The sequence below is a fragment of the Ceratotherium simum genome, chromosome 18 (genome assembly GCF_057802395.1).
Source record: "Ceratotherium simum simum isolate JZ-2026a chromosome 18, ASM5780239v1, whole genome shotgun sequence".
NCBI lineage: Eukaryota > Metazoa > Chordata > Mammalia > Perissodactyla > Rhinocerotidae > Ceratotherium > Ceratotherium simum.
In genome coordinates this window covers 11,826,798-11,842,524 of record NC_141917.1, presented here as the reverse complement: position 1 = coordinate 11,842,524, position 15,727 = coordinate 11,826,798, and the positions used below count along the sequence as shown (strand labels likewise).

Below are 15,727 nucleotides of genomic sequence, written 5' to 3'. Positions count from 1 at the left end.
GGACCGGAGAGACCGTGATATACCTGGGGAAGTGCTTTGGCGTGGATGAAATGTAATTTGTGTGTGGGGGAGATGAAGAGATGTAGCAGATGCTGTTGGTGCCCAGTGCCACATCCTTTTGGCCCTCCCCTGCCACAGATGCAGCTGTTGGTCAGTTTCTCCCCAAAACTCCAGTGATATCTCCCAGTTTTTCAGCCTTATAACTTTCCTTGAGGCTAGGGAACTGGCTCAGCCTGGATGTAGGGGTTGGGTGGGAATTAATGCCCCTGAGGCAGCCATACCCTCAAGCACCAGAGGAGAAGAGTTTGAAGGCAAATGTCCTACCTCCTCTTATCTATGGGAGGGACACTACATCTGTGACCAGCTCACCAATGAGCTGATTATTGGCTTTCTCTCCTTTCCTGTCTCACTCTCTTTCCTCTCACTCCAGAATCCCAGCACCCACTTCCTTGTTTTTCAGTCTTTGCTTTCGGGGGGAATTCAAATTAATACAGTACGCATGGCATGAGGAGCTTTGTAAGTCACACTAAATACCTAGGTTTTATCCTGTAGGTGATGGGAAGCCATTGATCTGGGGCGTGGTATGATCAACCCTGTGTGTTGAAGGCCATCTGGTGGCCATGTAGAGAATAGACTGCGGGATAGAGGGGCGGCATGGCGGTCCATAAGGTTCCGACAGCCAGAATTAAGAGGAATTAGTTTAACTCCCATTTTGAAAGTCAAGCATTTTTTTCTTAAAGTGCTCTTATAGAAATATAAAGGCATTTTAAATAAAAATGATACAATTCTACCTACTACCATAATGAAATAAGTTGATAGTTTCTCTTATATGGGCAACAGACCAAGTCCAGTTTTCACCTGCGATACTGTCATACACTTTAAGAATTTGCTGGCCTTTTGTAAAGTGTGATTAGATTAAAAAGTGTTGTCAGTCTTATGGGTATCATTTATTGAAAAAGCTGGATTGTGACTGAGTTGAACTTCAGTACCATAAAATCTTGCAAATGATTACCCTGATTCTTTTTGCGATTTTGAAAAAAGAGAACTATGGTCAATTTTCTAAACAGCTTTTAATGTAGCACCTATTCTAATGTGCATATATATGTATGTGTGCTTGTGTTTGTTGATTCCTATTGTGTTTTATATTTTTATGATTTTATACTTTAAACTTTATTCTTCACTTTTCTCCTGATTAACCAAAGTCCCTTACATACAGAATCCAGCCCATTTAAGAGTAGTTTTAGGGTTTGAAAGATTTGAATATCTTTCTTGAGGTTGACCACAAAAGAGAAGTCCTTGATTCCTGCAACCTTAGTTTAGCATATTTTTTCCAAATGAGCAAGAACACATCTCAGCAAATCCAAGCTGAGAGGAGCAAATCCAAGGAGAGAATGAGGCATCTTCTGGGTGAAACTTCAGATACAAGATTTACTCTTGTACACAATAAACCAAAAGATTTTGAGCTGTGAAATTTGAAGAACTTCCAGATTGCATTAATTTCTTCGTCAATTCCAACATGGTATTCTTTTTCTCCCTTTATATAAAGTAACATGTAATTTTCTTTTACAGAAGATAAAAGCAAAAGTGCTCTAATCAATGAAATCTAATGAGGCTAATTATGATAACTTGGAATGCAGTAAGACATATATTTTCAATGTAATTTTGCATTTTTCATATTTTGAACGCCTGCTGACAGTACACTGCAAATTAGTGCAATGTTGCCTAATGATGGTTCACTCTACATCTGAGTTGTTTAAAATTTGGATTTACTTGGTGTAGATTGTGGAAAACCACACCGGGAGATGAGGATGAATCCCAAAGCGATTACGGCCCCACAGATGTTTGGTCGGCTCGACGTGGCCACGAATGACTGGACCGATGGAATATTTTCTACTCTTTGGAGGAAAACATTAAGGGCTAAGAAAGGTAGAATATGAGTTACAAGTGTTATTTTTGACATGTACTTCTAAATAAAATCCTTAGTGGCTATTTAGAATTAGTGGAACAACTGTATTCTCCGTATAATATCTTAGCCAAGACTAAGAAATCATAAATCAAAATATTTGTGAATGTTGAAATACTGAAATTATTGATTAGTGTATTTAAAATATCCCTCTCCTCTAACTTTTTTTTTGGTTACAACGAGAATTGTTTTCCTTTTGAAAAGACATTTCTGTATCCCTGTGATATCTTAGAATAAAATAGAAAAAGCTGTTAAGGAAAATTGATAGTATTGAATAAAGTGATTTTACCATAACTATTTTCACTGAATATTTTTAAAATGTTACTCTATTTAAGTACAGCATATTTTTAGAAAACTGATTCCCCTATAAAACCACAGGAGGAAATGGGTTTCTTTGGGAAGAAAATTGTGTATATCAAAAATGGATCATATATTGAACTAAAAAATTATTCTGTTTAGATGTACATTGGTGTTTGGTTGTTGGGTAAGGAAACTTGTTAAGGGCTAGTGGTTCACGCTGAATATTCTCTCACTTATGGACTCTGTAAATTGAACCCAGTGTTCCCAGGATATAAGCTCAGATGGAAGAGGTGATATTAACTCTCTTCTCATTGTGTTTTCTCACTCCTGAGTGAGTAGAAGACAGGAACAGTGAATGCAATTGCAGGGAGAAAGAATATAGGAGGAGGACAAGATGTTTGTGACATTATTTATGAGTTTATGCTTTGGGCAACAGCGTTCTATTGAAAAATGTTTAAGGTGGTGCCACCAAAGTCCTCATTTAGAGACTGTAGCTGATCAACCTAACGTCAATGGTCCAAAGGGAAATGAAAATGCTTAATTTCTAGAGTGTGCTCATATTAGAAATTGTTGTTGTTTTACTGGAAATAAATCAAATTTTGTTTCTGATTTGTTCCATTAATCTTGCATAAACACAGATCCATTGACCAAATGTTACCTCAAGAAATAGGAGCTCAGAAAGGTGGTTTTTTTTCCTCCTTAAAAAAGGCAACATATGCTTTTTCTTTTAAAGTGACTCTGGTGATTAGATCATCATTTTACTTAAATTTGAGTCAAATGAGTATAATTAGGATTTTGAAAGCAGTTTATTTGACATAGAATATTTCACAGTTATTACATAGTAAGTAAAAATTAGAACTACAAACTTGGTCATGGTGTTGGTGAGTAAGAGAAACTAGTGGTTAAGAAGTTAAGAGGAACTATTAAACTGAATACCTAAATTTACAGTGGCATTCCTGTTGAGAATTCCGCTGATCTTTGTCACATTCTTTACCTCCAAATATCTCCTTAAGTGATTCCCATCAGGTTTTGTTCCCAGTGTCCCTCCAAAACTGCTCTATTAAGGACATTTGTGACTTCCAGCTTGTCAAATACAAATTGTCAATTCTTGGTCTAGTCCCGCTCTCAGCAGCATCTGGCACACTTCATCATTTCCCTTCTTGAAACTCTTCTGTCACTTGGCTTCAAGGATACCTAATCTGCTGGCTCTCCCACTTCTGCTTCATCAAGAGGTCTACCAGCGGGAGGAGCCAGCAAAGGAGACCCTACCAGAAATTTAAAGATTGAAGTGGCTCTGTCCTCAGACCTCCTGTCTTTATCTACCCTTATTATCTAGAAGAAACTTACCCAGTCCATGGTTTTACATGCCATGTCTAAGCTGATGGCTTCTATATTTTAATCTCCAGCCTCGACCTCTCCCTTGAATGGCCAACTCCACAATTCTATGGGATCTCTGTTGGACATCTCAGACTCACATCCCTCTCCCCCTTCCCCTCTTCTTGCTAAACAGGTTCAACTTCTTGCTGTTCATGGAACATGATCACCCTAAGTTTGTACCCATTTCACAACCTTTGCATTTGCTATTCCCACTGCCTGGAAAATTCTACCTCTAGATCTTCACATCACTTCATTCTACTCATGAAATATTCCATTGACCATCTTATCTAAAACAATGCCCCATCCTCTTATCCTGCTTAATTTTTCTTATCTTATATATTTCTTTGCTTATTGGTTTAGTTATCATCTCTTCCCCTTAGAATGTAAGCTCTGTGAAGTCAGGATGTTGTCCTATTTACCACAATATCCCCAGACCCTAGAACAGTGCTGATCCATAGAAGGTGCTCAATGAATTTGTTCAGTCAACAAATGACTTTTTGCCTTGATTATGGGCTTTAAACAACTGCTGTATAAAGAATCGGAAAACTCCTGTGTGATAAAATAAGATAATCCTTTAGATCAAAGCTTTATTTAAAAATTAATGAAAATTGCATCAAATTATAATACTTCTTCAAGCATCATAGTTGTGTACATATGCACATATATGAATGTATGCTTTTCCCCCGCCTTTGGTGGGATATTCTAGGGGAACATATCTGGATAGTTCTTGATGGTCCAGTAGATGCCATATGGATTGAAAATCTGAATTCCGTTTTGGATGACAACAAAACTCTAACCCTTGCCAATGGCGATCGGATTCCCATGGCTCCAAACTGCAAGATCGTTTTCGAACCTCATAACATTGACAATGCTTCGCCTGCTACTGTCTCAAGAAATGGGATGGTTTTCATGAGTTCTTCTGTCCTCGATTGGAGTCCTATTCTTGAGGTATGATTGGAGTCTTTCTTTTGTACAATTAAAGAGGAAAAGAGATCCTTTAGCATTCGTGTAGTGTGCCTGCTGATTTTTCTGCAGACCTGTGGTGTAATTGCATTTTCCTGGTAATGTTTATGGCAGATCCTTGATGCTCTGTGACCTCTAAACTCTGATTGCTCCTCATGGGTTCTTCCATATTCTTCTAATATCACATTAGACCCGTGATTTCCAACCTGTGGGTTGTGGAGTAATTGCAAAGCCTAGGTGAATCAATAATTCTGCCAAACTGTGACTGAATAAGTAAAATTTAATTTTATCACTTCGGGGATTCATGACATTTTTAAAAGGTGCTCGTTTGCATAACGTTTGGGAGCAACCATCTTTGAATATGAACTTGAAGAAGACAATTTATTAAAATTGCATATAAGGAATTTTTATGAGATTCAATAGTCATAATGTTAGTTTTAAGTTTGTACTTGGAAATAACATTTCAGATAATATCTCTTCACTTCATAATAAGGTAGATTATTTTATTACCACCAATATATTCTAGAATATATTGATTATAATCAGAGTATAATTAAATGCCTTGTATGATTAGATATTTTACTAAATAAATACTGTAATGTAAGGCAGAATGTTTATTAGATAAGCCATCTGTAAATCTTTTTTGACATTTTTGGTCACATTCGTTATTTTCATTTATATGTGTTTTTTTTTTTTTGGTGAGGAAGATTAGCCCTGAGCTAACATCCACCACCAATTCTCTTTTTGCTGAGGAGGACTGGCCCTGGGCTAACATCCCTGCCCATCTTCCTCTACTTTAAATGTGGGACGCCTCAGCATGGTTCAATGAGCGGTGTGTAGGTCCATGCCTGGGATCCAAACCTGTGAACTCTGGGCCACTGAAGCAAATTTAACCACTACGCCATCAGGCTGGCCCCCATATATAAGTTTTTGGAAGATGATTTTGATTGAAAACTTATGAACTCGTAATTTGAATAAAATAGTTGTTTATTTTATATTGCCATTACATTTTTGTGCTTCTATTTCTCTGGGTATATCCTAACTTTTAATAATATCTTTTCAGAATTTATACAGTTCTGGGTTGCAAAAGGGTGTAGATTTGGTAAAGTATGAAGATGTGAAGAAGGAGGGGATCATATAGCAAAATAATACTGACATGTAGTTGTGATATGTCACTAAAAATGCTTCTAAAGATTTTCAGTTTTCACGATTAAATTATCCATCCATTACGGAGAATGCAGAGCAAGGGTTTTCAACTCTGGCTTCGCAAAAATAATCAGCAATGACAGTACTTTAAAATACAGATGATTGGGTCATGCCCCAATCCTACCAAATTAGCATCTCTGGGAGGAGGAGCAGGAGTAGTTGTTGTTTGCAAAGCATCACAATAGATTCAGGCTTGGTAACCACAGATACAGCAAACTCCAAGTGAATATGTATTTATGCGATTTTCCGCAAATACTGCAAATTCACAAAGGCTTTTTAAAAATACTTTCACGCTACTAGCTAATGAATATTTAGAGTTTGCTATTTATGAAATAAGCTTCTATTATATTCTGTCCATGTTGAAGCTGAATAAGGCCTTTACATTAATGCTACACCTACCTCATATTTTTACATGCTTTTAAACAATGCAGTTTCTTTTTGCAAATGGTTAGGAAGAAGCAAGACTCACAAAGGATCACGTGGAAATGTTTAGAGCAGTGCAACGCAGCTCTGAGAGAGTTACTGGCGGGCAGACCAATGGAGAAGTTATATTCTTGGGAATTTGTCAGCTTCTGGGAGCCAACCTAATTACTTGGACCAGTGTATGATGTTTTTTGGTTCCATCGACTCAAAAGTGCTATATTTTGTTTTTGTTGCTATGGAACCATGGTAAATTCATGAACTGATGAATAATTTGGAGTCAACATTTTATTGCTTCTGTTCAGAGTCTGTATGAATGAGTTGATCTCTTGTTGCCAAGAGAACTTGCCTCACCTTAAGAAAATATTGTGTGTTAAGTATTATTTTGTTATGACTGGCACGCACGTTGCTCATATTGGGTTCCCCAAATGACTCAATTCTCCATTTTCCTGAGTATTCTTTGATATTTTGCTACATTGATTATTAATTAAGTTAGAAGAAATAAAAGGAAACAACTAATTGTGATAAATATTTGTTTCCCATTTAAAAAACTGGGTATGGATTTCCTCTGTTGATCTTCATTCCTTTTCCTTTTAAAAATTATTTCCATATATAAGCCTCCTCATTTTCTCCTAGCATATTTTAATCCAGAGGTGAAGACTTTTTATCCATTATAGCTTCAAGACCTGAGCATATGCACAGTGTTCTAGCTGAATGTGTGGACCCTAGAGCCAGACTCTGGGTTTGAATTCTGGCCTTGCCACCTATCAGCTGTGGGATCCTAGGCACTTAAACTCCTTGGGCCTCAGCTTCCTCCTCTGTAAAAGGAGGATAATAATAATAACTCCTACCTCATAGAGTTGTTTTGAGAATTCAATGAGTTAATACATGAAAGAATTTACAGCAAGGCCTGGCACATCATAAGTGCAATACTCATTAGATATTAGTATTATTGTTAATTGATATTTTAAAAACTTTTGTCTAAAAATGGCCATTTTCTTGGCGTGCTAATAAGTTTAATTAATGCATTAATCTGTGAACTAACAGGGTTTTCTTAAAAAACGCTCGCCTCAAGAAGCTGAAATTCTTCGTCAGCTGTACATCAAGTCTTTTCCAGATCTGTATCGCTTCAGTATTCAGAACTTAGAATACAAAATGGAGATGCTGGAGGCCTTTGTAATCATGCAAAGCATTAACATGCTTCAAGGCCTGATCCCTCCGAAGGTAAACCACTGAACTTTCTAGAAATTTCTCTATTAGCCGAGCCATACTGTGCAGAGAGTACAATATTTGAAATTGATTGTGTTAGAGCTATGGGGGAGGGGGAATGTTTCAAACATGGACCCCGGATATTTTGTATTTTTTTCATTTCTTTTTTTCACAAAGCAAGCCATGGATTTGTAATTTAGTTGCAGGTTCGCAATCATCTAATAAGCATCCCAAATTTATTTCGGAAACCAGCTTGGTATTCCTTGAGATGCGTTCCGCATTTGTTCTCCAGTTTTATTCATCTTTCCTTTGTTCTTGTCTTGGGGAATACTGTTGTCCCTTTTATATCTTTGCTCTTTTCATTAAATCTCAAAGCAAAGTTTTTGTTTGAGAGTTAAGTAATTTTAAAAAAAGTTACCTTCGTGCTCAGGAGCAAGGTGTGGAGGTCACGCCAGAGCACCTGGGGAGACTCTACGTGTTCTCCCTGATGTGGAGCGCAGGGGCCGCGCTGGAACTGGACGGCCGGCGGCGGGTGGAGCTCTGGCTGCGCTCGCAGGACTCGCTGGGCTTGGATCTGCCGCCCCCGGCCGGGCCCAACGGCACCATGTTTGACTACTACGTCGCGTCCGATGGTGAGGATGCTCGCTTCCGTTCGTACATAACACGCGGGAACAGTTTTTCCCAAATGGCCAATATTTACACGAAATAGATATATTTTTCTAATGGTAGGTAAAACTGTGGCTGTAAAATGAAAATGGAAATTTTCATGTGCAAAGAAAGGTAATTGTTTCTTTTTAAAAAACTTATTTTGATTGTGTTTCAAATGCCCGTTTGTCTCTTGTTAAATATATTGTGTAGTGAATTTTTGAATGAATTAAAACCAGAAGATATCCCAAATCAGATCTATTTCAGCCATTCGTTTGATATAATCAGCAATTTACATAAAAATTACAAAGTATGAAGTGTATTTTTACCAAATATGTGTATGTGTCTATACATCTATATCTACATATATTCTTTAAGCTTATTTGTGTGTGTATACATATGTATATAAAATACATATACACACACATATGAAGTTCATATATATGTAATATTTATATATCTTTTATTTTTGGTCTTACAATTAAGGAAGTGTGTGATGAAAAGCTTGTGAGATTAGACATTTTAAAATGATTTCAGGTGCCTGTTACTGTCAGTGTGTTCTAAATTTTTATATACACTTTATGTTATTGAAAACCTACCTATTTAAAAAGAAAATTTCAAGTTACTTCTTAATATTTCCTAATATTACCACTTGGGGATAGTTCCTTGGGAAATTCTGACTGGGCTAACACTCACTTAAATACTTAGAACTCTGATTCTAATGATCTTTATTTTATGGGAGTTTTTGGAAGATGTCTGCTCATTACAGTTAGGAGTTCAATTATTACTAGGAATATGAAGACGTAAATGTTCTCTGTGCACCTCAGGTAAATGGATGCACTGGAACACGTGTACGGAGGAATATGTGTATCCATCTAATGTCACCCCAGAATATGGCTCCATCCTGGTGCCAAATGTTGACAATGTGAGGACTGACTTTCTAATTAAAACCATCGCCAAACAGGGCAAGGTATGGCTCTTTAACTTTTATTAAAAACAGCATATTTTAAAATGTCACTTGAAAACAAGAAGCATCTTACATTTATTTTAGAATGTTTTATGTTGCTGTTTAGAATAAATGAAAATATTACCCAAATTAGTATACTTCTTTTATAATTCCCCAGTAAGAATATTAGAGTCAAATAGTTCTAATTCATAATTAAATAATTATTTGTCATGTATTAGTTGAGAGAAAGTAAATTTTGACTTGTTTTTCCAAAGAGATGTCCTTCTTTTTGGATCACTATATTAGTTTGCTAGGCTGCCATAACCAAATATCACAGACTGGGTGGCTTAAACAACAGACATTTCTGTTCCCACAGTTCTGGAGGCTTGAGGCCCAAGATTAAGGTGTCGGCAGGTTTAGTTTCTTCTGAGGCCTCTCTCCTTGACTTGCAGATGGCTGTCTTCTTGCTGTGTCCTCACATCGTTTTTGTGTGTGTGCATCCCTGCTGTTTCTGTGTGTATCCATATTTCCTCATCTTACAAGGATGCCAGTTAGATTTAACTAGGGCCCACCTTTGTGGCCTCATTTTACCTTAACCACCTCTTTAAAGACCCTGTTTCCAAATGCAGTCACATTCTGAGGTCCTGGGGGTTAGGGCTACCACATATGAATTTTGTGGGGACACAATTCAGCCCATGACAATCATTTAATTGTATTTCTTGGATTTCTTTCTCAACTCCTATTTTAGGCTGTGCTGTTAATTGGCGAACAAGGAACAGCCAAAACAGTCATAATCAAAGGATTTATGTCAAAATATGATCCTGAAAGTCATGTGATCAAGAGTCTGAACTTTTCTTCTGCAACCACCCCGCTAATGTTTCAGGTACTGGCTCTTTGGTATTGCTCATGAAGCCCAAGTTGGTCATAAACGTTAGGGGCTCAGATCTCTTTACTATTCTGCCTGTGCCCACTGAACTTAATCTGCACTTTCACAGCCGTGGTAAATCCCCTGCGTATGTCTTCCATTATCTCTATTCAACTGCAATAGACTCTCTCCCTAGTTAGATTATGATACATAAACATCTTAAATTATGGAGAAATGAAAAGCTTATATAAGATATTAAAGGCCTCAGTACTGTTTAAAATATTTATGTAGAAAAGCTTGTGAACAAGCAAAATCCAAAACTGAAAGAAATAATTTATTCCTCTACCTAAACCTACTTCCTTTCTCTATTGTCTGCTTTTTGGTGGGTGTTAATATTATTCTAGCCTTTAGACTAAATGCATTGGAGTTATCTTTAATGGGTCTCTCTTGAATCAAGGGCTGTTAATGTATCTAAAGAAATACTCTCACATCTCATCCTTTTTCTTCATTCTCCCTGTCTACCTCTGCATAATCCACTTCTTCATGATTCCACACCAAGTATTAGCCTGGAGGAATTCCCAGCTGGTCTTGGTTCAAGTATAATTCTCTTCCAGTCTAGCTTTTAGTCCTCTTCCAATCTCTGGTTCCTATATTGCTGCTTTTATCTTGTTGTTCCCTGACTTAATATTCCACAGTGGCTCCCATTATCAATTGCAATAAGGAATAAAATCTTAGAATCTTAGCATATTAAAGATTTTACCCTATCATATCATTGAGGAGTATCAGAAAAAAAAACCCCTCAAATTTGCATTGCTTTTGTCAATGAAACTGCCAAGAATGACTAGGTTGGCAGTGGCTGACTGGTTGTTTTTCTCCTGTTCCTAAGTTGTTTAAGACCCTATTGAAACTGGGGAGGAAAATGCTCAATGTCAGTTCATGCTTCAGTTGTTTTCAAATCATCTCGCATGTCTGTATTAGAACATGAATACGTTAATAAAAAAGATGCATTTCATAAATTGCAAAAGGAAGGGAAATTTGTAGGAGAATCCAAATCCAAAGAGCTTTGCTTTTGATTAACTTTGTTGTTCTTTAGTTGTTGGAATGAAAATATCAAAGAGCAATGAAAATTGTTGAGAGCATCGCTAAATCATGTACGTTTATCACTTAATGTAATTGGTAAATGCAGAGTGACAATAAACTAAGATCATTGATTAAGTTTCTAAATGAGACTGTCATCTATGTTATGCTCCTCTGTTAGAGATGGAATTTCCAATACTGGCTAGCCTTCTATCAGATGAATACCATTTACACAGTGTCGTGATGGGAAGGTCTGGATGGAAGGTCAACCTCAAATTGCAGAGACTCAGCAGTGGTATTTTTGAGTTTGGGGAACAGCACATTAAATGATCCTAGGCTGGCAAGATGCTAACGTTATACACATTCCCTTGATATTGTTGTACATTTAAAAAACTTTTGTTAGTTTTACTTTAAGAGACATCGTCTTTAAAGGTTATAATTATAACTTTACTTGTGATGCAGGTTTTAAAACATTAAATCAAAGTGTTGTTTTCTTTTCTCATTATATTGGGTAATTATCTAGCTATTCACATTTCTTGAGACTGGATTAAATCTTTAGGACTGCAGTGCAATTCTGACAGTAACTACCTGGAGTTACTAAAGACTTCACAGGTGAAGGACTCAGTCCTCACAAGACTTCCTTCACTTCAGAAACCAGCTACAAGCTCAGGGGTTCCCAGGCTGCCAGCACTTCTGAACAACTGGCTACAAATTCAAGGGCTCTGATGATCCTCTCAGTTTCTATAATTTGCTAGAATGGCTCACAGAATTCAGGAAAGTGCTATGCTTATGATTACAGTTTTATTATAAAAGATATGAGTTGGATCTGCCAAAAGAAGAGACGCATAGGGCAAGGTTTGGAAGGGTACCAAAGGCAACCTTCGGTGTCCTCAGAATGTGTTACCCTCCAGGCACACCGGTGTATATCACCAGCCAGGAAGCTCACCTGAACTACGATGTCCAGAGTTTTATTGGGGTTTCATTACATAGGCATGATTGATTGAGTCATTGGCCATGTGATTTAACTCAATCTCCAAGCCCCTTACCCTCCCAAGAGGTCAGCTGATATCAATCATGTGGTTCAAAGACCCAACCCTCGAATAAAATGGTTAGTCTTTCTGTCATGAGTGGTCTGAGGGACTCACCATGAATAACAAAGGCATTCCTATTACTCAGGAAATTCCAAGGGTTTAAAGGCTCAACCTAGGAAGCAGGGGCAAAGCCCAGCCAATTCTTTAGTATATAACAAGACCTTATCACTGTATTTTTGTTAGCAACTCTTGGTGATATTTACCCCTTTAAGGTGGTAAAGATCTGTGGTTAACCTGAGATATTTATTAATTTCCTGCAAAAAGGCATACATGATCTAGAAAGCAACCTGTTTGTTATACAAATTTATAAACTATATAATACATTTCTAGAAGTGGTACCACGTTGAAGTAGAATAATTAGAAGAATAATGAAGCGGGCTTTTAAAACATAAAAATCTGTATCCTTTAGGGTGCCATTATCTGATTCACAACTGCTTTAGCCTCATTCCTTCCTGTCCTTCAGTGTGAAGGTGGCATCAGCTCTTTCCTGTTTCTTCTTCTGTTCAGAAGCGTCATAGGATCATCTGCTCTGCTGAGTGCCTGTTTTGACTGCTGAGCGTCAGAGCTTTCTAGTACACTGGACTCATTAGTTTCAGAAAGCTTTCAATTAGCCAAGCTGTTGTAATTAACATTCTCACTGTAATTTTCAGCTGTTCGTGCTAAACAGGGGCTGGTGGAGCCGAGCCTTCGTCTCTGGTCTCCCACTTGTCTGGATCCAAACCAAATTGACATGGTAGATGAGAAAATAGATACTGTCCGTCCCTCCTGTGTTCCCACGATGGCACATGTGTCAAGGACACATGTCTGTTACTCGACAGGTTGTTTTCATCAGGGTGTCCTTTGTTTTCACCACGGTGTCACTTCCACATCTTTTATCAGTAGGAGGACTGACTATCTGTCCCTCTTTGCCTAGGACAGTCCACGTTACTTCCATTTTTCTCAGATTAACAATTAATGGCATCCCCTGTCACTATCAGATGTGTGTGATTAGGACAAAATTATGTGGTCTCCCTGTTTTTTGGCTAAGGGAATTCTGTTGGTCTTTTAAGAGATATTTTTTTTTTTGGAAACAAATATTGTTTTAATGTTTTTTTTCTATTTTTGAAAGTAATCCATACATATATTTAAAAATTTAAACAATACAGGAAGGTAAGAAGAAGAAAGAGAAAGTGTCCTAAGAGAATTTCTGAAAAGATTTATCTCTTCTGAAAATAATCTTAAAGTGTTTTGAATGCAGCAATCATCTTACAAATGGTTGCATAGCAATAGGTTTTGTTTTTTAAAAATGAGAAATCATAGAGCCTGGAAGGAAATTCTGCATTTTTTTCTAGAGTCAGAACCACTTCTCCAAATGAAATGTTATGCAGAAGACTAAGCTATAAAACAGGTAACCATGCATTTGCTTCAGTGGAATTGGAGCTGGGCTCCTGAAATCACTTTCAACCTCATCCCGCTTCCTGAAGGGCCCCTGTGACTGCAGAAAATCCTTTTGGCTCCTCAGAGCACAGTTTGAAGACTACTTTCCAGGGGAGATTCATAAGAGATAATATATGAAAGTATTTTTTCATGGTAAAGCTCTCTAAAAATGTCAGGTTTTACTGTTAATATTAATGCACCCAGGTGGAAGGAAATTAAAGTGCTTGTTTGAGTTCACATACTTAGTTGGTAGCAGAACCCAGTGAGAAAGCAGGTCCCTGTATGCTCTGCTGTGCTTTTCCAGTTTAGCCATTTGCCTCCTTCCAATGGCTTTTCTTTATCCACATTAATATTCAAATGACTGATTTATCACTTACTGCATTTGTTTTATTTTTAGCATCTAGTTATGCATTATTGTATTTTCATGTTTTAGATATCATTTTACTTTTTTTTTTTTTTTTTTTTGCTGAAGAAGATTCGCCCAGAGCTAACATCTATTGCCAATCTTCCTCCTTTTGCTTGAGGAAGATTTGCCCTGAGCTAACATCTGTGCCAATCTTCTTCTTCTTTGCATGTGGGTTGCCACCACAGCATGGCCACTAGCGAATGGTGTAGGTCTGCACCTGGGAACCAAACCTGGGCCGCCAAAGCAGAGTGCGCCAAACTTCACCACTAGGCCACAGGGCCAGCCCCTCATTTTACTTCTTATAATGTACTATTGAGCATTTTAAACTTCACTAATGTAAGACTGTTTTCATTTGGTTTTGGTGAATTGTAATAAAGTGGGAAGATCTTATTTAGGCAGTAAATTTTTTAACAGAGAGCATAATGTCTCCATTTTTATCCTTTAGCTAAATAGCAGATATATGGAAGCCTAAAATTAAGTATATTTTATATTTCAAGTTAATTGGATGTAATACCGCAGGCCCCTCTTATTTGCGGTTTCTCTTTCTGTGCCTTCAGTTAGCCCTTTTTTCTGACTTTAAATCTAGTCAGAGCTGTTGTATAAGGCCATGCAAGTTATGCAGATTTGTGTGTGTCCCATTCACAGAGACAGTTGTGTGAATGGTAAACCCAAGAATTGGGCGGTGCACAACCTTTTCAACTCTACATGACCCTGCCAATACCCCTTCCGGTGCAGTCTTTCTCCCTCTGTCTGGTTGAGGAAACAGACGTGTGCACAGTCCATTACAGCTGATGTGATAAGTGCTACTTATGGTGTAATCTAAGTATTGTGGAGCCCAGAGGAGGAGAGGATTAATTTCTTTAGGGGATTAGAAATCAATGAATGTATTGAAAGAGTTGACCATTACTTGGGGGAATTTAATATTTACATTATATTAATATTATATTAATTTTTTAGGAGTTTTAGAGGCTGAATTGTCTATTAAGAAATCAATTCAGAAAATTGAATCGCCCCTAGTTTTAGGGCTCCTGGCTTAGAAAGGAGAAAGGCAGCTTTCCTCACCTCCATTCCTAAATCTATCTGGATTTCTAACAATCTAGTTTTTATTTCTTCAAATGCCACCATCACAGGTGAGGTTAACCCTGGTATCACATGTGTGTGTGAGATAGATAGACGGCAAGATCAGAATCAGTTTTAGGTTCCAAAAATTGCTTAAGAAGATGATATGCTGACTACTATTCTCTTATTTCAGAGTAAAGTTTTTGTTTCTTCTCAGAAAACAGTGTAAACTGCTCTTAATCAGGCCCCTGCTAGAGATTTCAATTTTTTATTAATAGATGAGTTGAGAGAAGTGACATTTATGGAAGATCATTCATCTAAATCAATATTTCACAAATTGTGTCTGGCTAATGCTAATCCTGAGAGATTTTTTGGCTCAGAAATGGCTACTCTAGGAATATGTGAATAAGGACCTCATAATGAACTCTGTAAACCAGCCTGTGAGATGAGCATCATTTTATGGTATGTGCTTTACTGTTACCTGAACATGAATGAATTAACACCTTGAGGGACCAGAGCAAAGAGACTGAGGAGTGTTTAGAAATAAATCTGGCGAGGTAAGCAGGGAGCATCATGGAGTTCCTTGTAAATCACTAATGGGGAACCACTGGAGTATTGAGCAGGATTACATTGCCCCTTAGAAAGTTCATTCTGCATCCAGAGTAGAGAACAAGATGGAAGAGATGTGGCTGCTCTCAGAGACTGGAGAGGCGATTGTTGCAGTAATTCCTCAGGAGGGAGGTTGGGCTGGACCAGCATGATAAAAGTGGGACTGGAAGCAATG

General features: G+C 37.5%; 1 protein-coding gene across 1 annotated transcript in view; it reads left to right on the top strand.

Moving 5' to 3' along the window:
* The window catches only part of DNAH5 (dynein axonemal heavy chain 5), a 271,398-nt gene that overhangs the window by 157,477 nt on the left and 98,194 nt on the right, over positions 1-15,727 (top strand). The window contains exons 42-47 of the mRNA XM_087443140.1: positions 1,780-1,926; positions 4,347-4,588; positions 7,277-7,453; positions 7,869-8,070; positions 8,911-9,053; positions 9,778-9,912. Coding sequence (XP_087299266.1) covers positions 1,780-1,926; positions 4,347-4,588; positions 7,277-7,453; positions 7,869-8,070; positions 8,911-9,053; positions 9,778-9,912 — 1,046 coding nt within the window. The remainder of the gene's footprint in view (positions 1-1,779; positions 1,927-4,346; positions 4,589-7,276; positions 7,454-7,868; positions 8,071-8,910; positions 9,054-9,777; positions 9,913-15,727) is intronic.